Source organism: Lutzomyia longipalpis, chromosome 1, assembly GCF_024334085.1.
Source record: "Lutzomyia longipalpis isolate SR_M1_2022 chromosome 1, ASM2433408v1".
NCBI lineage: Eukaryota > Metazoa > Arthropoda > Insecta > Diptera > Psychodidae > Lutzomyia > Lutzomyia longipalpis.
Genome location: NC_074707.1, coordinates 6,325,564 through 6,350,258, shown reverse-complemented (window position 1 = coordinate 6,350,258; position 24,695 = coordinate 6,325,564). Strand labels below are relative to the sequence as shown.

The window sequence follows — 24,695 nt, the reverse complement described above, 5'->3', positions numbered from 1 at the left end:
GCTTTTTTCTTTACATACTTTTCTTTACATTTTACATAAATAATGTAAATAAGAAAAATATCTGTTTTAAAATCATTTAGTGGGCTTTAAGAACATCAATAGAATGAAATCCAGGATATATCATCAGTTTCTTTACAAAAAGGAAATTTTTACATATTAATATATTGACCTAAGTTTCTTTAATTTTTTTATTTTTTTATAAATATTTTAACGGGTTTCATATAAAAGATGATTTCCCACCTAAGTTTCTGACCAATCAGTAATTTTGCATACATATTAAGAAAGAAATTTAAAACATTTAAAAAAAAAATTGACAAACTTTTTATAAATTAATTTTTCCGTTAATGTAAAATAACTTTTTGATTTAAATACTTTGAGTTAATTAATTAAAGTAATTTTAACACAGAAAAAAATCAAACTTTAGGTTTTTTTCTACACATTTCTCTCTCAAATGTTGTTTTTACAAATTCTTTACATCTTTTTTACATTTTTGTATACTTTACATATAGTTTACATGTTTTTTACATGTAAAATGTAAAAATCATGTAAACAAATAATTTTACATGAAATTGCCCAACCCTGTCCGAGACTGAATCCACAACGGCGGAGATGTTCATTGAAGAGCAACGTCGCGATGTTATAGAAGAGCTCGCGTACTCTTCGGAGTTTAGAGCCAAACCGGTTCTCTTTTCGGCTCTACTCTCTTCTCTTCCTCTCTTTCTCTTCTCCTAATACATATATTGCATTCGAGGGATTTTTCATACATATACAGACCTAGAAAGTTAGGGTGCGGACTGCGAGGGGATGCCTATGCTATATACATTGAGCACGTACACATATAGCAATTCCAGTATGCTCATCGGCCGTTCTCGCCAACATCGAGCGCAGACGCTAAAGTGAGAGACTTTGGGAGAGAGAGGGAACATTTCCAGGCACAACTTCCAACTGGAGTATGGAAGTTCAGCAGGGGAAGTACTCAATGGAAGTACACCAAGCATCGTCAAAAAATGGTTAAAACATGCAATGTGGCAACAATGCTGGAAGAGCAGCATAATACATTGCAAATTCCGAAGCAGGAGACATTCACCAGGATTAAGGAACTTCATCCACATTTCCAGGTCGAAAATAATCTGGTTGAGGATTAATTTGTCTCAAAAAAGGGTATTAGAAGAATGTCTTTCTCACAAAAAGACCAAAGACACTGCAAATTCAAGATGTTGTACAAAATAATTTAAATTATTCAACCAAAAGTCTTTCTGTAATCACATGCAGAACATCTTAGCAAAGTTTTTGGTATGTTAATGTTTTTGTTTTTTTTTTTGAGGTTTTAGAAATTAAGAGTCTTATTCATGTTGGTCAGAATCAGTCTTTACGTGTAATCAAAATTTGAATTATTTCTTCCTAAAATGGGAAAATTTGTATATTTTTCAGAGCTTTTTTGTGAAATGATCACACTTTCTTTGAGTCTTTGACGATGCTCTACAATAATTTAAATAAAGATTTCGGTTAAATATTAGGGACTGACTACGAATAACATGAATAAGACTCTTTGTGTTATTCCTGAGTGAGCCAAAAGACAATGACAAAAATTTCTTATCACAAAATTATATATTTTTTTAAATAATTTGTTAAACCCAGAATTTCATTTTCAAGAATACCTAAAGATGTGATCAATTGAAAAATATAATTTATATTAAATCTCTCCTTTGAAAAAACTTTCAATTAGTTGCAAAAATTATCTCTTAAATCTTTCCAAATGACGTCGAAGAAAAAAAACACAAAATGCAAAGTTTTCGTATCCACAAAAATTCTTGGAAATTGCACAAGCATGAGCTTTGAAGAAATACATTGGAAAATGCAAAACTTTTTAATGATCAATCAGACACTTCTCTCGCAAAAGCCAAACCATTGATATATATTTTCCTTTTGCACTTTGCCCCGCAATGCAACATTATATGTAGCATAGTGAATGATTAAGCTATAGGTGCAAAATAATCGTACATCAAACTTCCCGCAATTAAAAGTTATTCAAAATGGTTTTATGTAATTCAGCAACTCTCCGTGCGATGTTGGGAAAGTTTTCATCAATAGCGCATCAACTTTGACCACTTTCTTACACGGAGGAATTCCCTCAGAGCCATTGATAAATCACCTTAGTCAGGTGTTGGAGTGCAGATCACGTACAAAATGGAGTAATATTTTAAGGAAGAAGACACTAGAATCCCAACTTTGTTCCACCATCATTGGGTAAATTGTGTAATTCCGCCCCTTTGCTACGAGCCAAACCCCGAGGAATATGACCCCTTGAGCAATTTTTATGCGAGGTTAAAGTTCGGCAATTATGATGAATTTTTAAAGGATTGAAACATCATGTTAATATGAGTTTTTTTTTCAATCGAAAAGGTTTCATTTAAAATGGGGAATAAAATAAATTTCTAAAACTGTAAAATCAGATGGAATGCGGGGGTGTTGCAAAGGAATTTTATGTGAAAATCCTTTAAAATAATTTAGCAATTTTTGTATTCTTTAACGATACTCAATGAAACTTTTTTTTTTGATTTTTTTTTAATATAACATTCGGGAATTTTTTTCCAGTAATATTTCAGCAGTAAAATAGTCTTTGGGGAGAGATCAATGGATTTCAGTGTGAAAACGTTCGTGTTTTAGTGGCAATTTATTGGATCTTTTCACCATACAAAACAAAACTAGTAAATCGTGAGAGAATTTATTGGGAAATTCTCCGAATGCATGCATCAATTGGTTGACTTCCTGGTGAGCGAAAAATACACATCAACTCTTCTGTCCACCAGCTACATATAGTTAGGAGGAGGAAACAAATTTATGTGTGTTACAAATGTTCAACAATGGACCCATTTATACGGAACTACCCAAAAACTCTCACGTAAAGCGGGTGGTGTGCGATAAAAGGCAACTTTTCTCCGGTGGTGGATTACTCCAAGCCAGAGCAAAGGACACCATTGTGGGGTCACGTACCACTTCAATTTCCGCTTTTTAGCTCTCTTGGGATGCAGAGAAAGTCTTCAATCACAGCCACCATTCGTCAAACCTGTGGTTTAATTTGATGAAAGGTTAGAGATGCCAAAATCATCCCCCATCTCTTGCCTCTTTCATTTTGCACAGCGAAACGGGGGTGGTGTGTCCCTTCAGTGTCCTCATTAATTCCATCCTCAACTCTCACAAGCCAAATGTTTCATTTCTTCCTTGAAGCAATTCCAAGAAATATTGCTCCTCAAACTGTCACATTACAAACTTGGAGGAGTCATTAAACCCTTTTCCCATCATCCCCCGCACTTGTTCCATTTTACCAAAGAGGAGAATTTATAACAAGGAAGAACAAATTAATTTTAGTTTGCATAAAATATTCCAAATAAACTTATTCAGGAAAATTTTCCTTTTATTGGGGTTTTCATTAAAATTTTCTTAAAAATATAAATTAAATTGAAGCTCTAAGCAAACAAGGGGGTATAATAGAAAAGGAGTTTATTCATTTTTATTCTGAAAAGTAAATTCATTTTTTTTTGAAAAATATTTTGGAAAAAATATTTTAAGAAAACTTCTATGGATTTTATTACTTTCTTTGTTTTTTAGTTAAGATATTTAGTTAAGAAAATTAGGTTGATTTTTTAAATTCATAAACCAAGTTCTCACTGCAGATTTGACCTTCTTCAAGGTTTCGTAATATTCTAAAAATTTCTTATATTCACCATGAATCTTACAATAGCGCCATAAATACTCCAAAGTGAATAAATTCCTTTTCCGGTGCACCTGATTCATAAGATGTACAAGGTGTTTGCTGGAAAATTGTTCACTGAAGCAAAGTGTTTTTGTCAAATTAATTTTGCATTATAAGAAAATTGCGAAAATGGTATAAAGTTCGTGCTGAAATGCAAAATTGGGCAAAATTCGGATGAACAGATGTACCGGAAGAAAATGAAGAAAATTGAATTTCTAATGAACGAAAACGATGAATATTTTCTCCTTCAGCTCCTGTTTGGAAACAACTTTCGAAGGATATTGACCAATATTCCGTAGAAAATTCTCTCTAGCACTTCACAAGTGTGGATGATAATATATTTTGTGCAGAATGAAATTGCTATGAGCCAGCATTTGTGTATACGATACACACCGTGTCTAGATAAATAAAGTTCCCATATGCATGGGAAATTGTGAAATTTTAGCACATTTGAAAGCTCTTATGCTAAAATCTCGCAAGCTAAGTATTTCTCCCGCGTGCATAGCACCATATATGTATGTAATATCATTTGTACTAAGCATATTGTGTGCTCTTGTATAGCAATATGTGTGATACACGGCTCTCTATATTATGCTGAAGCGCGAGAATTTGGGAGTGGCTGGAGAATGCCAATGTGGGGACTAATTAAAATTGAAGTACATGAAAAGAGCATCGATTGCAGTCCCACAGAGAGAGCGAGGGAAAATTGATATTCATTCTCATTCATAAATCTTCATTAGGAGAATATTTCAAAGAACAAAGGGAATCACATTGAGAAAGCATAGATTGAGTGCTTTGATAATAATAAATTGAACCAAAAATGAAACTGTTTTACGCCTTCACTTCAAACTTCAAGTGTTTTTTGGTCTTGTAGGTCCGATTTTTGAATTTTTATTGCTTTTAGCATAATACAATGATGAATTGAGACGCTGCATTTGGGATCAGAATTGTATTTCATTGCAATGAAATATAATGCAAAGAAGCATTTTATTAGCACCTGCACAAGTGCTTGATGCTAACAATGTTTGCTTAAGCCAACCTCAATGCAATCGAGGTGGTTGTTGAGTGATGTGCACCTGGAAGTTTTAATGTGATTTCGCGTGCACACACAGAGTGACAAAAGTTTCAAATGTTATGTGATATAAACACGGGAACAGGATGCCACAGAAGCGATTCAACAGTTTTTTTTTTTTATCTTTCTGTCTTTTTATTTGCATACATTATTTTATATGGCTTTTAAGCCTTTCTTTATACATTTAAATGCTTTATGCAAAATGTATAAAAGAGAACATATAATAAAGTCGGTAACTAAAGTCAATCCAATTATAAAAGAAGCAGCTGCTAATTCCCAACGATGTGCTGCCCAATTTGGTTTATTTCTTTCGAATTTGATAGGCATGTGAAAATAAAATTATATCAGAATTAGATTAAAGCTAAATTCCCAACGCTAATATGTTTCATATGTGAATTAATTTAATAAAAGCTTTTTGGCTTTTTTTTTTCAAATGAAAAATATATTTTTAGCTTTTTTATTTTCATGTATCAAAAAATAGTTATTAGATGATTTTTGCCCCATTTTGATGATGAAAATTCAGTCAGGGACTTGAGCACGATTTTTTCCCTCCTACTTTTGGTTTTATGCTACTCTATCAAACGATATATGGCATTAATCCAGAGTGGAGAAAATTGATTTCGGATGCAATTTTTAGAGTATTTCAGTTCTTTTCAGAGTCCCCCGCACATAAATTGCATTCACTGATTGATGCCCCGGAGAGTATTTTAAGCGAGGATGTGAAATGAATGTACAAAAAATGATTCTGTGTGGGAGGGTGGGTTTGATGGGGGCGTGTGTGAATAAAGTCAAAATATAGCAATACAATAAATTACTGCACTTTAACCATTTGGTACAAATGGGTGGCAGTTTCCTCTGAAATGTCTGTTTTCTGAAAATCATTTCACACCGCATTGATTCTAAAATATCGCCTGCATCGCTTCCAACACAAAAGGATAAGGCTAAAGCTCCCGCCACTATGCGCGCTGAGTGATATAATGTTGCCGAAATTCAGTACTACCATGTTGTGTATCTTATGTATCGTACATATGGCAGAAAAGGCGCACACACATAAGCTCCGCATGGCATTTCTAAAGAGACCGAGAATATACACACATCTCAAAGGATATTTCTCAAAAGTTGGTTCGCCAATTTATCAAATGTTGAGTGATTAGGAGATAGGGCAAGAGCACTATAACATGAGAAAGGAGGCGGAGGGCGCTGAGTTGAACAAGCACAAGAGAAGTTTACGAGTAAACTCATTAATGCGCTTCGGCCTCAATTTATGGGGGTAAATAGTAAATTTCAGTGTATACAAGCACATAGTAAGCTTCATTTAATTACTCAACAACTTTAATTGGATGCTGGGTGTATGTAAATTCAAATTATTCCCTCCCTCCCCTTACGTCCCCCCTTTGGTTCACTAAACTATATGTATGCATGTACATCCAAACTCCACCATTGTCTTTGAGGGGGTGTATGACTTGACGTGTCAGGGTGTGAGAGTAGAAGAAAATAAAAAAAGAATCATCGGCAGAACCCTCATTTTTCATAGTCGCAATTGCCATTCTCTTCCTTGCCACTCTTGTATTCAATATAATTGAGAGTTTTTCCCCAAGAGAGTCTATTAGTGGCGATACCAACCAAGTTCCACTAATGGACGTAATTATCGAACGCATTGATTTGCAATGAATCTCACTGTACTTTCCCTCTTTTAGGCATTGAGCCATTATCCCATTCTTGCATTACATTCTCATCTATTCCAATTGCAATTTTCTACCAAAGTTTACGTTTAGGCTGATTAGGATAAATTGGGAAGAATTTTTTGTTATTCAATTCTTTTGAGTTAAATTTTCTGAATTTTCAGGATTCAAGATATAATTAAAGATTTTTAATTTTTTTAAGAAAAGATTGGATTCCTAGGATTTTCAAATGAATTATTCTTAAAAAATTACATTTAGACATTCTAAAAAAATACATTTTAGAACAATTCTTCTCTAAAAATTCTAGGAAATTATTCAGTCTTCTGTAAAAACGCTAGAAAATTAATCTAGAAAAAAATCTTCCCTCAAAATTAAAAAAAAATGATTGTACAAAAAATTTTCTATTAAAATTTCAGAAATTTAGAAAAAACAATTCTCTAAAATATCTAGTAAATTATTCTAGAACAAAATCATTTCTGAAAACTCTAGATGATTATTCTAGGAAAAAAAACTAAAGATTCTGGAAGATTATTCAAGAAAAAAAAACATCCCTAAGAATTTTAACAGATTCTTGAAGTAAGTTTTCTTCTCAAAGAACTCCAAAGAGTTATTCTAAAAAATATTTTCTAAAAATTCTAAAAAATTATTTTAGAAAAGATTTTTTTCTGCAGAAATTAATCTAGAAAAAAAGCTCTAGGAAATTATTTAAGAATAAAATTTTCTCTATCAATTTTGAGAAATTATTTACAAAAAATCTATAAGTAACTTTGTTACCTTTAAGAATTTCTTAAAAAGGTACATATATCTATACATGAAAAGGAGCAACATAACTCCTGAATATTTTATCGCTGAATAAATAGTTTCTTTCAGCGAGAAAATTCATTGCACAAAACAAAGCTCTTTTCAGCACCGTGATTTACTTCTTATACAGTGAACTTTTGAAGGATTTTAGATACCCTCCTGTGTACTTAAGTTGTATAGCTTTGATCAGATATATCTTTTACCCGTGAAGATAGTACGATTGGGTGCAAGTCCTCCGAGGATTTACGTTGTTGGAGATTTTCTCTCTTTCACGTAATTCCATCCTTTCGGCATTTCATAAAAAAATAAATCACGAATTGGATGGTGAAACACATCATACACCCATATCGCTGACCATATTGTGCTCTTTTCATCACCATTAGTGCCATGAGTTGGAGGAAAAATCTCTTCGGAGGTATCTTTGCGAAGAGAAAAATAATAAATTGTGTGCTCAATCAATAATCTCAAACTCACTTGTGGGTGTCAGCATTTTTTCGCACCATACAGATTTTTATTGAATGTGATTGTACTATACGCTGGGAGATCCCATGGGAAAAAAAGAGTGAATGAGTGGGGGGAAAGTTCCTTGCAATTGACGACATTGACCCTCCAGGGTGGTGACCTTCGCCCCGCCATCGTCACTTTTACTGACACGTAATGATGGAAAAGTTCACCCTTGACAACAATAGAAAATCAGTCTCTTTGCCAGAGGCTTTTTTTCCTCCCTTCTCTCATGGACGTGTCTCAAGTTTCTCACTCCACCAAAGCTCTCACCCACCCTATCTAGCTCTTATTGTCCCGTGCAACTTTCACCATCCCGCCTCTTTTTTTTCTCAAATTGCAGAGCGAAATAAAAAGATGTAGGAGAGGAGAATACTCCTGCGACAAAGCCACATAATGTCGCACAATTTGCTTCATTGCAAATTCTGTCTGGTTCTGCAATTTATTTTAACTGCCCCGTGCAGACTACGAAAAAAAAACAAATGTAGTCAGCACCACCTTATTGAAAGCTAGTGCGAAGGAAACTTTTAATTGTGTCTATTTTTGCAACTTTCAAAAGCTCCACTAACCTTTTTTTTTCATTTTACCTGGCGGAAAATGTAACTACAAAGCTGATGAAGTCATATGGAGTTCGGCTTTTTTTTTCAAATGCGGTAACGGAAATGGAGTGAACTTTAACGAGCTTAATGACTGAATGGCAAAATGTATTTTTTTTAAAGTTATTTATCATTCAGCTGTGGTTTATAAATAATTTTTGATTTATTTTTTTTTTATGATTAGAAATTCATGAAAACGGAAATAACATTTTAATCCGCGCAGCAATTGAAATCACCGTTTTGTACCCACCCGTGATAAATCCCACGTCCCTTAATATTTTTGCTGAAATTATATATAGCTGGCTGACATGATCAAATGTATATATTTACAGGAAAAAACAACAAATGTTTTACGGGACACTGCACCAAGAGAAAGGAGCATAAATGTAATAAAAAGAATTTTGTATGAATAAGAGATATAATAAATTTCTTACCATAAACCTTGCGGTGGAGAAAAAAGTAAGATAAAAGTCATAAACAATCGTAACATGTGGAGTGAGTGCGGGAAAATGTTGTGTTGCATCGTGTCGTGCGAAAAAATAATAGCATTTCACCAAGAATTTTTCCAAATGGCAAAAGAACCAGCCCGGAGCATTATTTTTCCGTTTCACTTCGCGTGAAAATTACAGATAAGACTCCGTGGGATGTATGTTCCCCATGTTACGATCGTATTGCATTGTGTTTCTTTTTCCTGTGGCCCAATAAGCGCGTCCACCGAAGGACTGCAGGACATGTAGTCCGTACAGGGACTCTGCTTCTGTTAGCTAGAATGGTGGATATTTTGCAGATGGGGTGGTTGAAATCGCGCGAGGGTTAGGGGTGTCTGTACGAAATAAATCATTTTGAACGGAGGTAGTTGTCGGCGATACACCTTCTTCATGCCGCCAAAGGGGTTTTTGTGGGGGTGGTGCGGAACTACCTACTATATGTGTGTGGGAAGCTTACATGATGCCACACCGTGTTGAACGTGGTAATTGAAAAATGTGTACAACATGGAGAAAAAATTCTACAGGGATATGCCATTTGACCAGGCGCCTCCATTAACTACGACCGCAGTAAATTCCACGGAGAGTTCCTTTTATATTTCACGGTCAAATTGCATTTTGTTGGGTGAAATGGGGATAACTATAGTGTGGGTGTTACGCTATTTTCATGATTTTCTCAAGTGAAAATTCCAATCGAAAGCTTTCAATGTTTTTTACACGATCTAAAATCAGATTCTAATGCTAACCATTTATGAAACCGAGTTTAGGAATCACAAAACAATCCTAAGAAATATGCGTAACAAAATTTTAGCTTCTAGAAATTTCTGAAATTATTTGTAAAAAGCCGTTTTAGATGATCATTAGAATTTTTTTAAATAGCAAAATGGTTTATGATTCTAAAGATTTTCGTAACGTACTAACATAAAAAGAAAACATTTTGTCTTTCAAAAACAATTTCTTAAAAAAGCAAATTATAAAATTTTATTAAAGAATTTCAAACATTCATTTTATTGTTATTCTTTCATCAATTCAAAAAAAAATTCTCACTTACGTAGGAAAGCAATAGGTTTTCACGAATGATTTACCCCTTTAGTTAAATTATGTATATTTAAACACAACACACAACCCTTTTGGTATGATAAATTGGTAACATTCAAATTGGGAGTTTTACAACAAATTTCATCAACATCACGTGCGATTTAGGAGGTTACCGAAAATCAAATGAATAAATTAAAAACACCAATTAAACATCAAACAAAAATCAAGCATATCCCTCCCCCAAAAGAGGGTCTAAATAAACTTTTCCATTTAAAAAAAATACACACATTGGAAAAATATTGCAGGTTATTTGGCTTGATAAAAAAAGAGAGAAAGAGGAGCGGGTAATTTGTTCATTTCAGTGGAGGAATTCCCAAAAGCGATATCCCCTAATTTTTTTCGCTGGTGGCAATGTATAAATATTAGGGTTGAAATTGGTATTTGTTCAGTACCTATATAGCACATACATAAATGTAGTGCATTAAACATATTCTGTGGGATATCCTGCGAATGGTTTTGCAATCAGAGACCCGGGCAATAAACAGAGGGGCTCTGTGCACATATTTTCATATGCAGATGCTACAAATAATGCACACAAATGAAGTGTGGATGGGGTGTGTGTTGCAATTTGGTCGGAGTACGAGGCAGGGCGGGGTAGGCCCGAAATGGAGTGGCTGCCCGAGAAGCCCCTTTTCAATTTTTAATTGTTCGTTAAACTGGAAAATCTGACATCTGCTGAAATTTAATGCAGCCCCCGTATGTGCCAGTGGTAAACATTTCTGCATTGGATAGTGGATTGTGTACATGCAAAATAAATTGCTGTTGTTTGAACCTCATCAAGTGATCACGTTATATTTATATGGGCTGGCAGTCTCACAAATCCACAGCAGATCCAGCGAGTCATGGAGAGTAAGTATGCTTGCGCAGTTTGAGTGGAAATTGCAGGCAGTCTCTGTGAAGGCAGACACCTTCCGCTCCTTCTCTCTTTCACTTCAAGAAGTTGTGCGCCCAAGATAATGGCAGGATGGGTGAGGCGAAGCATGGTGCACAATTTGGCCCTCATGTTTGCTCAATTTTCGTCAGTTTGCTGGGTGAAAAAAATCCAATTAATTTCCTCACACCACCACCAGCCCGTGGCACAAGTCAGTGAGCTAGTGTCGAGAGGATCATTCAAAATGCCTGGAGAGAATGGACTTGTGATTTCATAATTACCCAGTCGAGACCGGAAATTAGAGAAGAAGACCCACCATCATCCCCCACATTCGCTTGAGCTTCATCAAAGTTTCCACAACGAGTATAACTCACCCCCATCTCACTCCATCCCACACCCCATCGTGTGGCTCCCGTTGTCTTCCTGTGAAATGTAATGTATATATGATGCACAATAAATAAGTAAGGAGCTTCTGCTTGCGGCCACTGTGGGTTCTTCACAGGGAGTTTGTTGTACAACGTTCATTTTGTGATGGACAGAAAGTTGCCTCCAATTTACGATGTAATTCACCTCACTTTTCAACCAAACACCCCCGGATATACTCATTCCATATTCAGAATTAAATGCATTTTTGAGTGCACCGTGTACAGCAGACATAAGGGGAGGAACTTTTGCAATATATATTACCCAGCATATTGTCGCGCTTTTGCAAAAAATAATTATGAAAATTTAATGCTTCACATCACCATAAAAACACACACAATGCATGATTTTATCACCGAATCGATGGCTTTTTTTCAACTCAATCATTTGCCACGAGCAAGGGTGTTTCTGTGGTTTTTTTACAACAAAAATCGACCAAAAAAATCTCGAATTTCGAATAAACGAGGGAGTGTTTTATTACATAACACGATTTTGCATTTATTTATGCACCTAAAAAAATCAATATTTTGTTTACATACATAATGAGTATACAAATAAATTTGCAAAGTAACTTAATTTTTGCATTGAAGTTATGCTATTAATTTCAATTGTTTCTTTTCATCACATTTGCTGAAATTTTTACAATTATCTATTTATGTATTTATTGAATATTATTGATTGTTTATTTGAAATATATTTAATTATTTCAATATTTATTTTAAAATGATTTTATTACGACTAAAATAGAAAATCGTGTCAATTTCATTTATGTACTTTGTTTTTTTTTTTAGAGAATAACCAGGCGCCTCCATTGTCACATATATTTTAGTTGCCCTGAGAGAGAAAAGGGCAGGCAGCGATATTTCCTCCGATTTATGAATAGTTTGACAATAAGAATTTTTAAAATTTCTCTTCATATTATTATCGACATCGACACAGTTAACGACCCAGAAATATATAGAGCTTTCGTGAACATACAGTATAAATTAAACATTGAGATGTAAATTTCAGTTAATTTTAAATGATTATTTGCTTTTCTGGAAACTCATTAGCAATATGGGCACCCGTATTGATTTATCCAGGTGAAACCCAATCAAGTTCACGGTTCATTTTTATCTACATGTGTGTTCATTGAACGATATATACAGGAAATCGCGTTGTTACATAAAATGCATTATTTATAATATTCGGGCGTGTGATTTATGTGTTGGCTCTTCCACCAGCATCGATCATGTGTGGCGTAAATGAGAGAAAGAGAGACAAGATGAGAATTGTCTGGTTTGGGGTGGGTGGGCATTGGGTAGCTGAGGGTGGATTTTGTAATGGAACTACCCAATTATTATTGGACAGTGTGAAATGAATAAGAAAAATGAATTTCTACACGTCATATGTTACATGGGCGGAATGTTGCGTCTCGATGCGTATTTTGGGTATTTCGTGACACATCTAATGGGTTCCGTTGATACAATTTAGATTTCAGCAACTCTGTTTGTCTCCAGCAAGAGGATCTGTTCGATCATTAATAGAAATTTAATTTTTAAAGAATTTCCATGAAGTAAGAAGTATAAAATAAAAAAAAAAGATAATAATTTAACTTCAATTACCATACCAAATCAACTGACAAAACGAAGAATTCCTTGAAAGTGAAGAATGACTTTTTCTTCCTTTTTTTCGCTCCTCTAAAGAATCCGATCATTATCTCTGTGTGATTGAGTTGTTCTTTCGAGAGGCATTTCGGATTCTCAATGGAAACGTACAGCAAATTTACTTTCTGTCACTCAAAATCACGACTATTTGGTGATCTGAAGTATAATTTGTCATTTTGGAAGAGCATCAAATCATTTATTTAATTTCCCCACCACATGGAACTTTTATCATCTTTGCAACTTCCACTCTGTATGAGATATATAACATTTAAAAGGTCACTGCTGGTGGAAACTTTTCCTTATGTACCAAGTGCGGGATGTCTTATTCTTGTGAGACAATAATGCCCTTAGGGAAGTTTGTGCGGATTGCGTTTCGTTATCACTGGGAATGTCTAACATCGTGGTTAAAAATAAATTAAATACCGGGAAGGAAGTTTCTCTGTAAGTTTCATCATGAATTCCGAACAAGAACTTCATTTCTTGCGCAATGTTTTATTTCAAAATTCTTGCAATTTCTTTGTGTAATGCAAAAGGCAACATTTTTGCCTTTAGTTTCGGTGCAAAAATATCAGCAGGTGTATATAATATTTTATTAGTTGTTTGTTTCTTTATTTGAGAAGATCCGCAATGAATTTGCGAATTTCTGAGCGGGCTGTCTTAAGTTCAGGCAGATCATCTTCACGTGGTTCGTACATATCAGCACAGTGAGCTGTACCACGAATAAAGATTGCACGAACACCATCATCATTCGTTTCTGTCAGTCCAAGACTATGCCAAGGATCGAGGCTTCCGTGGGTGTAAATTACATTTGTTGCCTTTATATTGAGTCCTCCATAGATAACATTGTTGTTGTATATAGATTTCTCAAGACTGGCACGATTGAATTGCTCTCCGAAGACATCAGAGCACTGCTTCAAGTAATTCTCAGTACTGAGATAATTGCTGAAGACGAATGATGCATTTTCGGATGTCTGAAAGAAGCCAAATTCCTTGCAGAGCTGGAAGAGCCATTGGCGAGCTGCAAAAATTAAAGATTCAGATCAAAATTCTTGGCTTAAAAAATTATTTCAGGAATCTTACTTCCATCACGAGCTGTTTGAGCTTCCCAAGATGTTTCTTTGAGCTCCTTGATCATTTTGTCGTACTTGTAGTCCAAGCAGGATTGTCCATCATCTTCCAGGAAGATTTTATTGAGAGCAGCTAGTCTATTCAGAGGTGCTCCCTTGGCTTCGTCATTCATTATACTGCATATTTCCTTGATGCCGTGCTTGGCGAAAGGCAAACCATTATTCTGCACAACACTTCCAAAGATACTCACGAGATTTTCAAATAAATTCGACTTGTCCAATTCTGTGACATCATCCAGAGGATCACACAGTTGCAATTGCTCAACGAGAGATTTCTTCCCTGATTCACTGTCAAGTTGCTCAACAATCGCCAAGAAGGCTTCTTGAATGCTCATACGACAGTCAAGGGTTGCATCTGCAACAGTCGTGTAGTACTCCTGGAAATCCAATTTCCCCAAAATTGGGGCACTGGAACTCACAGCACCGTGAACAAGATGGGGGAACTTTACGCGCATCCACGCTGCTAAGGCACCAGAGTAGCCACCACCGAAGACAATCCAATCATTTTTGTCTGTTAAATTGAATTTCTCATTCATGGCCGTGATGAAAAGGGCTACATCTGTGAGGGCTATTTCTGAAGAGAAAAATGGGAAATCCTCCGTCGTTGTACTCGGTGTTGGTTGACTCTGACCGTAGAATCGGTGTTCAAGTTGAATGCAGAGAGCACCGAATTCTTGAGCATATTTTATCCAGGCACCCTCTACCATCCATCTCGGTGAGGCAGGACCTGCAAAAAGGTATGAAAATTTACCCGAAAAGTCTTATAAATTCGTAAAAACCTTCTTCCATAATTAAAGAATTAAAACAAATTTAAATAGAAAATAATTATAAATTATTAGGTTAAATTCCCAGATCATTTCTAAATTAATCCAATTAACTAATCACAATAATAGATAAACTAATGACCACATCGCAATATTTTCATCACAACACTGTGCAATTAGACGCAATTAATTCGGATCAATTGCAGGTCAATTAGTGCAATTGGATTGAAATTAATTTGCAAAATTTAACAAATTATACCTTCTCTGCCAATAAGAAGAAATATTGGGCCATCCTTTGATTTGAAATAATCCGAATTTACGTAGTATCTCTGAAAAGGAAACAAAAAAAATTAGAAAGGAGCTTTTAAGACTTTTGGGGGATTTTCCTTACTTGGTGAAAAATCTTGTTGTCTGTGGGAGCGTATGGATCAACTTGCTGATCGAACCACTGATCGTTAACTCTTCCCGGTGGAAGGGTGAGGACATCACCGTGGAATTCATCAAAGTTCCTTCCTCTCCAGAAGGATCTAATGGCCAGGGAGGTGCCAAAAGCACAGAAGAGGAGAAAAATACGTACGTTCACCATGATGATCTCCAGCAAACTGGCACCAAATTGATCTTATTGATAATTTCTGTCTAGAGATCGCGGCCCGGGAGAAGGTCACCGAGATCAAGGTGAGTCGGCGAATTTGAAATGAAAGAGCGCGAAGGCGGTATTTGAGAGAATTTGCGAGAGAATACACTGCTAAAAACCGTCTGTTTTACATAAATTTAAAGATCTTTCTCTCTTCATTTTGCAGTCTGTGTGAAAATTAGGGAAATTAAAATAAATTTTGTAAACCCATATTTGTTGTCACAAAACATGCATAAAATATCCTGATATTAATAGCTTTGAACGTTTGAACAGCGTGTTAACTAATTGGAGGAATATTGCTGTTCCTCCATAAACATCAACTAAATGGTGTAATGCATAATAAGTACGCACCTTTTGTGCTAATTAATGCATGTAATTTGCCTGAATTAGCCCCACGCTTTGCAATATGTTTGTGGTGGGGTGTATGTGTGTGAATTTATTTATTGAAATTTATGTATCGCATAATCGGATAGTTCCTTTTATCAAAATAAATCGCAGTATTTTAATAAATTGAAAGCACCCAAAATGTTGATTAAATATGCCATTAAAATTGATTATATAATCCTGTGCAGAAAAGCTGTCCAAATGGAAATGTTTTGCCGTTGAAATCATGCAACTACACCATGCTAAACTTTTCAACCAAAATTATTGCAAAGTTTCTGGCGGAGAGATCGCCTTTACCTCCCCGGCACATCATATTTACAGCATAGACCGAGACTTTTATTCTGGCACAAATTTTCTCTCTCTCACAAAATCACCATCAATTCAATTTACATTTTGCCGCATGCACCGAACTCGGTGAGTTGTGTATTTTGTGCGAGAGTTGGTGGTGCGAAATAACAACAATAAATCATTCTATTTGGCAATTAATTAAAATTGAGAAAATTTCCGCTCAACTTCCCTTTAATTGGTGGAAAATTCATAATTTAATTAAAATTTTCGGCAAAATGAATGAAAAATCGGTCTCCCATGCGGCCCTTCCAATCAACCATCCATATTTTTGGGAGACAGAGCATGGGCGCACACAAGTTATATACATATATAGCACATATAAGTTCATTGTGCAAAAAGTCCTACACCTACACACACTGCAAATGGATGGTGTCCACGTGATGGAAATTAAATTGAAGTATGAGGAAAATAATTGTGGATATGGCACCCATGGATGGAGTGTAACACCAACTCTCCATGTATTGCGAGACAAGTCCAATTAGTAAAATTATATGGAGCTCTTCACGTCAATTTCGAGCCACTTTAATCACTCATATGGTGAGAAATGATTATGAAATTTGTAATTCACACACTCACACTGAAAGCTCTATGTTCCTGTACAATACATATGTATGTATACATAAATAGTATTGTTTGGCAAAGTTGGGTGCCACTGCAAGTGGAGGCGCCAGGTGAAATCTCAAACGCACTCAAAAGCTAACATAGTTGGGCAGCTGTGAGGCAATCACTTTTTCCTACGGCTCCCAGCTAGAAGCTTTTTATAGGTCTAAGTTTTGTTGAAAAAATTTTTTTAAGAATATTTTTTTTTTAAATTAATCATACTATTTCTATCAGTGTACGTAGAAAAACGTTTGAAATTAAATTTAATTTGCTTAATTAATCTTAAAGAATATTTAGTCTGAAAAATCCGGTTTCAATTATTCTTTTTCTCGCGAGTTGCGCTAGTGGCGGTGTGGTGAGAGATTAAACCAATTTAGAGAAGAAGTTGAATTATTCTTTAAATAGCATTAAAATGACATTGACATTGAAAGAAGTTCACCTTTAAAATAAGATGTGTGACATTTTGTCTTAATCAAGACCTCAAGGCTATTAGAATTATTTTCTTTTTCTCTGTTTTACTTATATATTGAAGCTTTTCGTCTTTCCATTTTAGAATTAAAGAACAGAACGATTATGAAAATTCTGATCTGATTTTTGGCTGTAATGCTAGGCTAATTAATTTCTTTAAAGTCTCTCTAAAAAGGTTTCAAAAAAAAAAGCTCTTTATTCTAAAAAGAAAGAATAATAATTATAGGAAAACAAATAAAGAACTTTAAGGGTCTTTAAGTATTTCTCTTCCAGAGCCCCTAAAACCCTTTCTGGCTCCCACCTCACCCTGTCGAAGGTGTGAGAGAAGTGGTGAGAATAATTCAACTGCATATGCTGTTAGATCGGATGCACGAATATGGTCAGATGATGGATGACGGTCAAGTGGGTATACACGGGGGCATAGAGTGTTGGGGGTGGAAATGGAAACCGCATTACTGATTGAAATTTTATTGTGGATGACGTTTGGACACTTTTCAAAAATTCCACATGCCACACACACAAATTTATGTAATTTGTGCCACACTAGACAAATTATTTTAATGGCAGGAGTGGTCCATTTCGCTGATGATGATGGCAAAAGCGGTTGCCTCTATGTGACTCTACCATGGCTTTTTGCTGCCCTTTTCGACACTGCATTTTCCCACTATCTCCTCTTTTTGCCAACATTGCTATGTGTAAACTCTTCAGCGATGGAATTAGTCAGTTGTGCCAGAGAATTTTGAGCGGCGAATTAAATAATAAAATTCTATGTAGAATTTTCATATATGCTTAATTAGAAGCCCAATTTTTTCCTTGATTTTTGTCATTATTAAGAACGTTTTTATCCGTTAATAAAGAATATTCAGTGTATTTGAAAAATATTCAAAAAAGCTCTAAAATTAAATAGGATCTTTTCCTAAAGCTCTGTAAAAGCTCCACCTATATATAGCATAAAATGTTATCAATTTGAATTTTCGCTCAAATAGAGATTTTTTTTTGAGGGGGAGGATCATTAAGCATTCAATCCTGCAAAGCCGTTTGATTTATCACAGCGCAGTGGTGCTCCTGGACCACGCGGCATCATCAACAGACAACAACTATAGGATGACAATGAGACACTGCAATGTACACACAATCGTTTGCAATTAAAGTTATGCGCCCGCCCTAGAAGTGCAGTCGCACAAATTTGATAATTTCAATGAAAATTTGATTCACTCTTTTCCGCACACTCCACATGGCTTAATGAGTAATGTGCCCGACAGTTTTGGATTAAATCTCCGACAATTTCATGCTCCAGTAATGGGGAGCATCACTATCATTTCCATCAACAGTTTATGCCACACACCCGAGCGGGACTCGCTCCACATTCATTCAATGCTGTGGGGGTGGGGGAGTGAGTATAAAATGCCAAAGAAGATGTGACACATCTTGCACTTGCCGTCCCGAAAGTCTTTGGAGTCACAAGTGATGTTCACGTGTGTGAAATTGTGAATTTTCAAGTGGTGTGTGGTATAGATACGGAGATGACATTTTCAAAATTGTTCAGCGGGAGTGCGGATGGGAATGACACGGCGCTGACAACGGTGAATGGCAATTTGGGTCCAATTGATCGCTTCTTCCGGACCCATTATCACCATCATTCCCCTCATCAATTCTTTCCGCATCATCCACCATCGTGGCATTCATCCTTCGCCCCCGTCCACACGCACCACGCCCCCAATCATGATTACTCAGGTGGAGCTCTCTATCATCCTGGCGTCCATGGCATGTATGCTTTGCAAATTTTCATACAATTCACACCGTCTATGGAGGAAAAACTTTGGGAAATTGTAATTTTTTTATAGGAAGGATTAAAAAAAAAAAAAACTCTGTGCCTGTTTTCCATTCAACCAACAAAATCTGTTTGAATTTAATAAAGGTGCATCAATTTTCCTTGTTACTTGATTACCCCCTTCATCAGGCACTGAATGAAATGGAAAAGTGACTCAGTCTTATTATCTTAAATATGATCATTTTATGAATTTAAAAATTCAGTAGGTATGAGAATCCTAAAAAAGCTTCATAGATTTTTCATCCCAAAATTATATAATTTAAAAATCAATTCCCAATTTAACTGTTCAATGTCAGTCAGAATTTTGCTATTTATCTATATAATGAAAATTTCATTAACTTTCCACACATATGGCCCCCTTGGGAAATTCATAATGAGGCCCCTGACACACCTCTGGAGCCCCTCGTGTCAGTACATCGCTATATACAATCTAATATATTTGTCTATATAACTCGAATGTCATCAATCACTCTATAATTGGCTCGTATTGAAAATCACTTAGAGACTCACCCCACCCTTCCACTCCAAATGCTTATTCCGTCCAGGTATGGTCCCCATCAGCATGGGCACGGATATGGCCTCAAACTGGGTCATGGTGGCTATGACGACAGCTATTCGTACGGGTAAGAGGGGTCAGGATATTGCATTTGACTGTCACTCTCGCTTCGAAGGGAAGTGTGCTAAATTTTCAGCATTTTTCCTCTTTGGCCATAAATTCCAGGACAAGCGGTGGTCCCATCTACTGGGAATCCAGCCCACACCACTCATCGGGTAGGAAAAGCGGCAAAGGGAGTGGAGCACTGTCGGCCCTGACGTTGCTGGCATTCCTCTTCTTTCTCAACCTCCTGCAGAGTTGCCTGAAGGAGCACATGGATGCCATGAATCCCACAGTAATGGTGATGACCGCGGGTTCGGGTCGGGAGCAAATGGAGAAGGCGGCCTTTGATGCACACGATGATCCCGACATGGAGGAATTTTCCACGAGAAATGCAACAAATGTGAAAGAAATTCAGGAGTATTTTGTTAAACTGCCAAAGCTCACAAAACCAAAAGATAATAGCACGAAAATTAATGTTTTCTCTCACGATTTTTCTGCAGGCGGTTGAAAATATGAGATTTTTTTGCAGCATGGAGTATGCTCCAAAAAATATGAGTGGAGCTTTGGAAGCTCAATTTGAAGCTGTCATGCTTGAGATATAACTCATCAAAAAAATATTAAAAATCTTTTTGGAACATTTTTTGAATAATAAAAAATGCTCATATTACGTTTTATATATGTATATTTATATGTATAAATAAGATTAATTTATTTATCAAATTTTAAGATTATTTATAGAAGACCTTTTAATTTACTGAAGAACAATTATACATTAATTTATTATCATTCGAGCTTTCACGTGATCTTGCTTCATTTTATAGTTTAAAAATATATAATTTTTAAGTAGATAATTAAATTTTGCAGAATAAAATTTAAATACATAATTGTACAAGTGAACCGTTATTGTATGGAGCTCTTTAAATTGTCACAACGTCATAAAATTTCTTTACTAATTGAATGGTTCCGCCGAGTGCATTTTATAGCGTCTGAAAAGCTGTGGGGAAATGATAATTTAGTGGAAAAGTTTGTATGTCAGAAAATCATGAATTTACTTCCCTTTTTCTCACCTCACAGAACCCCTATATAGAGGTATGTACGGTATAGGTATGTCTGGGAAAGGTGTTAAGACGCGGCGAATGTTTTAATGAAGTTTCCTATACAATAGTTCACCTTGAGTATATGTAGCTACATAGTGGAATAGAGATTTTTCGTTAGTTCATTCACCTCGGCGTATATGTTCACATACTTGAGGGATGTTGTGGGAAAAAAAGAGAGTAGAAGTATGTGGGGGCAAAGACCGCTCAACAGGACTTTCCGGTGAAAAATTCTCTCCTATCCTTCATTTTCTCTTTTTTGCACCCAAATGATGGCGCACACACGGAGATGTTGAGAGCTATTCTGAAGGAGGAAAAAGTGGGGATTTCTCTGGAATCTCACAGTGAAAATTATTTAAATACGCCCTGTATGAAAAGGAGAGAAGTCTCTGGGGGTGGATGACGAATTTCGAGCTTTTTGACAAAATCCAACCGCACAACAAAAGACGTGTGGAAAAGCTCTTTGAAAGTTCTCCCGCACCGCATACTCATCATGTCTCAAGCCACCACACTTAAATATGGCAATTATGCCCCTTTTGTCATACCCAAACATCGAGAGCTTCGGGTTTTGTGGCTGCGGAGAAGAATGAAACATTGAATAGCACGGCGGCGGAGGAAGTTATTTGGGAACTCCTTCAAAAGAACCAAAAAGTAAAATTTTACATTAACCACCGCTTATCCCTCAAGGCAGCTCATGGAGGAGCTTGAACTTTCAATGGTTGCACGAAAGATCGCTCTTGTTTCTGAATTTGTACAGAAAATGTTCCTTTGCCAAAGGAGGGTGAAGAAACGTGAACTTGTGGCTTTCTTGTATGATTGTTGGTGGTGATTTTGAGTGCTTAAACATTTGGAATCCATTTTATATAGTATGTATGTATGTATGAAGGGGCAACTTTTTCGTTTAATCTCAATACACCCCCTGTAGCTGTCTGAATGTTTCCTCTTATCCATGTTTTCCCCCCGAGAGAGACTTTAACGTTACACTTTTGCAACTATTTTAACTTTTTCCGTTCATCGAAGATTTTCTGTGAAGGGTATACATAGTCCAATCTTCCACCCCCAAAGCTTCTCAATGGAAACTTTTGCTGCTTTGAGTGAGCTTCGAAAAGCAATTTTATAAACCTCATATCACTTTTCATTTCTTCAAACGCTTTCAAACACCCCAAAGATGCTTTCCTTTGGATAAAGGAAATATCGTGAAAAACTGTATCAAACATTTTCTAGTTTTGCATAAATATTTTATTGAATCTCTTTCTTTGTGTTTTAGGAAGAAAAAAGAAAGAATTCTAAAAAAAATAAATTCAAGTTAAATGTGTAACAGTCAAATGAATTCATACACCTGATACGTAAAATAAGAAGCTAAGTTAAGGACTTTTCTTCTCAATCGCTTATGCATTTCCTGCTTTGTCACTTTTCTCCTGTGAAATGCATCCCAGCTAGCCTCTTGTGGCTGTGGCTCCTGTGGCTGCTACGGGGATCCACAGTAGCGCCACCAGACAGTCCCAATTCGTGGCTCTTTCAGTTTTTGCCGTGACCGAAATTGGCGGCCACAGGGGACCCACGAATGGTTGCAAATTGTGACCATGCAGAATTCAATGAATCTTGAAAATCGTATTTCACGTATTTAACACCAATTTAATGTAACAGAAACTTTATAATTTCAAATAGAGATTACTTAAAAATCGATATCAATCGGAAAAGTATAGAATTTTAAGAGAATTAAACATTTTTGTAAAAACGGCCACGAGAGGGTCCCAGAGCAGCCACAGCGGGGACGATACGTTTACAATTTATGTGGAATATTAGCAGTTTTTTAGCTTTTTCTTGAAAATAAAATATCTGGGCATCTTTAGTATGTTGATAACAACTGATAAATATCATTTTATCTAAAATATAAAGAAAAAAATTTTTTTTTAATCAGCCACAAATGTATAGTCACAGGGGGTCCCCTTTTTTTTGGTTCGTGGCCGCCCTGTGGCTCCTACTTTGGGAAATTTCCCAAAATAATTTTTTGAGCCACCACCGCGGCGCTAGTTATGTTGAGATAATTCTGTGTGAAAGAGAAGCACGTAAACGTCATATTCCTATGCTCTTCTTACACATTAGAGAAGATTACTTGGTGACAGACCCAAAACGCATTAGGGAGACAAGGATAGAAAAGTGAAAGAAATATATATCCGCAAGCGGTGCGCGACCCACGTGGACGGCCACTACGCGGTCACCACACGGCCACAGCGATCCTAAGAAGTGCATGACGTCACAGCGATGCTTCTCACTCACAAGATCAATGATTCTCCGGGAGATCAATGCCAAATGAGTTTAAAATAAAAATATTAGAAATAAAATATTTTTATATTTTTGAATAAAAATATGCTTTTACATTAATTTAAATAATTAAAAATTATCCGAAGATACTTTATTAAATTTTTCGCGTTTTTAATTCCATTTTATCAATGCTCTCACTAATTACTAATTATATTTTTTGTGATCGTTCAAACCAAAAATCATAGTTATTCATTTTTTTGTCAGAAAATAAATTATTTTTAAAAAATATAAACCACTATATCGATATTTGAGTACGTTCAAGAGAGAAAATAATGTTTTACCGCACCTGCTAAATATCACGTTAAACAGAATTTTCAATCTTAATCTTAGGTATGAATTTAGGTAAAAATTTTGACACAAATATTACTGTAAGTATTTTCCTTTAGTTGAGACAATTGCAGGTAATAAATGGGTTTTTTATGGTATTGTACTGCCGAAAGGCTTAGTAAGGAAAACTAAAAGATAATGCTCCAGGTAGCAATTCGAGCAGCACTTGGGCATCAATGCATATGTTAATATTGGAAATACCCAAATGTTTTGCAAAAAAACTCTTAAACTTTCCAGACGCACAGTAAAATATATGAATTCATTTTGTTTGCAGGAAATTCATATTATTTAAAGTCTCGAAAACAGCGTATTTTCAGTTTTTAGTCTTTGCAATAGCTATCTATTTTACGTAAGCCTACGAGAATAATGTTTGCAATGGTTCCCTATTTAGCCCATATGAAGCACGTGGAAAAATATCATTACAAATAATCTCATTTTCTTTATAATCCTGGACATTTATTGGCATAAAACAATGTCAGGACCCTTCAAAAAGGGTTTAGTTTAGGTTTTGATCAATTTTTTGCAATTTTATTATTTTACCCCAAAAATCATCAATTTTAATTCATTTAATTAATAAAATTACATTTAGGACCCGCATTTTGAGATTATTCATTAAATTTCAAGACGTAAAGTGGATATCGCATTTATTTCTGAATGGTTGATACCCCGAAAATCTGATTACAAAGTTATGATAATTCTTTGACATATTATTGTATATTTCATGAGGGAATATACCATCGCCATGCCCTCTATGTATGTTGTAGAAATATATTTTGAAAGAATATTTTTGGGATATTTTTGTGGGAAATTTTTCTGGATGCTTGCGCCGTAGCCACGAGCCATCCACAGAGGGGACGTCACAGTGACCGGTCACGATTTATTCCCCATTTGTATGTCACCTGACCGTGTGGTGGCTGTCTGGTGGCGCCACAGGGGCCACCCATGACCGCCACGGACCGCGTGGTGGCTGCTGAAGGTGTGCTGGGATATGAATGAAATTTATTTTGCATCAATGACATTTTTCCCACAAAAAAAACTCCCACAGGCACATCCTCCAACAAGACATTATACTGCGAAGTATATGGTTTACATAAAATGTAAAAGAGTAGGTACCTCTACGATAGAGAATGCATTCGAATTTATTTAGAAAAGTTCTATAAAACGAAATTCTCTCTCACTTTGTAACTTTTCCACACACATAAAACGTAAGAATATGTACCTATACAAGAAGGAGAAAAAGATTGACAAAAGGAGTGTGCATTCGAG

The 24,695-nt window shown here is 35.7% G+C and overlaps 1 protein-coding gene across 1 annotated transcript; it reads right to left on the bottom strand.

Moving 5' to 3' along the window:
• Window positions 1–13,405: 13,405 nt before the first annotated feature.
• On the bottom strand, window positions 13,406–16,476 carry LOC129788204 (thymus-specific serine protease-like). Its single transcript, XM_055824269.1, has 4 exons — window positions 15,212–16,476; window positions 15,080–15,149; window positions 14,010–14,783; window positions 13,406–13,947 (listed from the first exon to the last, which is right to left on the bottom strand). The coding sequence occupies exons 1-4, from the start codon at window positions 15,404–15,406 to the stop codon at window positions 13,538–13,540; spliced, it is 1,449 nt and encodes a 482-aa protein (XP_055680244.1). The 5' UTR covers window positions 15,407–16,476; the 3' UTR covers window positions 13,406–13,537.
• Between the last annotated feature and the right edge of the window lie 8,219 nt (window positions 16,477–24,695).

What these genes read in the sequence shown, in the direction of transcription:
- LOC129788204 (XM_055824269.1), bottom strand. Translation starts at nt 15,406, where the DNA reads ATGGTGAACGTACGTATTTTTCTCCTCTTCTGTGCTTTTGGCACCTCC. An exon ending in ACAACAAGATTTTTCACCAA is followed by an intron (nt 15,150 to 15,211) that starts GTAAGGAAAATC and finishes TTTCCTTTTCAG; the next exon opens with AGATACTACGTAAATTCGGA. An exon ending in TCAAACAGCTCGTGATGGAA is followed by an intron (nt 13,948 to 14,009) that starts GTAAGATTCCTG and finishes TAATTTTTGCAG; the next exon opens with CTCGCCAATGGCTCTTCCAG.